At 64.5% G+C, this 709-nt stretch overlaps 1 protein-coding gene across 1 annotated transcript in view; it reads right to left on the bottom strand.

Annotated features, from left to right (window-relative positions):
* Positions 1 to 709, bottom strand: part of LOC125481896 (synapsin-1-like) — a gene marked incomplete at its 5' end in the record, with an annotated part of 7784 nt that overhangs the window by 6474 nt on the left and 601 nt on the right. Inside the window, one exon of the mRNA XM_048593834.1 lies at positions 83 to 176. Within this exon, the coding sequence (XP_048449791.1) occupies positions 83 to 176 (94 nt within the window). The remainder of the gene's footprint in view (positions 1 to 82; positions 177 to 709) is intronic.

Here is a 709-nt window from a genome sequence, read left to right as displayed (position 1 = left end):
GTAGGGGTGGGGGAGGGGTGGGGAAGGGGAGGGGAGGGTGGGTGGGCGGGCTAGTGTGTAAGGTTAGCACGGAGACACTTACCTTGAGGGGGTGGCCGTTGCTGGGGGAGAGGTCCCTGCTGGAGCCCAGACCCCGGCCTGGGGAGAGACTGAGCTGGCATCGGGTGAGGTACCATCTGTGGGAGAGGGCAAGGGGGGTGAGCAGGGGGAGAAGAGAGGGAACAACGCAGAGAGGTGGTGAGGCATTGCAAAATCCCACAGGGAATGCTGCCGCCCCTAATCCCGCCACCCCCACCCCTCTGCCCCCTCCCCTATAACCCCCTACCCTCCCCCTACTCCGGCCACTAGCGAGACCCCTCGAGACGTCAACACACCGGGCTGGGGTGGCGGGGTGGGGGGGAGCACGGACAGGGGAGAAGGCTAATGGCATGTTGGAGTCCTTTGGGAGTTGGGGGGTCACGCAATGTCTGGTTGCGCCTGTACGGGGGATGGGGGCACGACACCGCCCCCGGGGATTGTAAGAGCAGCTTCGGGGTCCGGGGAAGGACGATCCTGGTTACAGAGGAAGGCAGGTTCCTGGGACTGACGGAGGAAGGGAAACCGGATCAGTTAGGGACCAGAGGGGGAGACGGATCGAGGGGGAACTGGGTAAAGAACCAGTTGGGGAGACGGATCGAGGGGGAACGGGGTAAAGAACCAGAGGGGGAGA

Source organism: Rhincodon typus, unplaced genomic scaffold, assembly GCF_021869965.1.
Source record: "Rhincodon typus isolate 14 unplaced genomic scaffold, sRhiTyp1.1 hic_rhity00004169, whole genome shotgun sequence".
In the NCBI taxonomy this organism is placed as follows: domain Eukaryota; kingdom Metazoa; phylum Chordata; class Chondrichthyes; order Orectolobiformes; family Rhincodontidae; genus Rhincodon; species Rhincodon typus.
The sequence above is the reverse complement of the archived record's forward strand: the minus strand, read 5'-3'. Positions and strand labels throughout refer to the sequence as shown.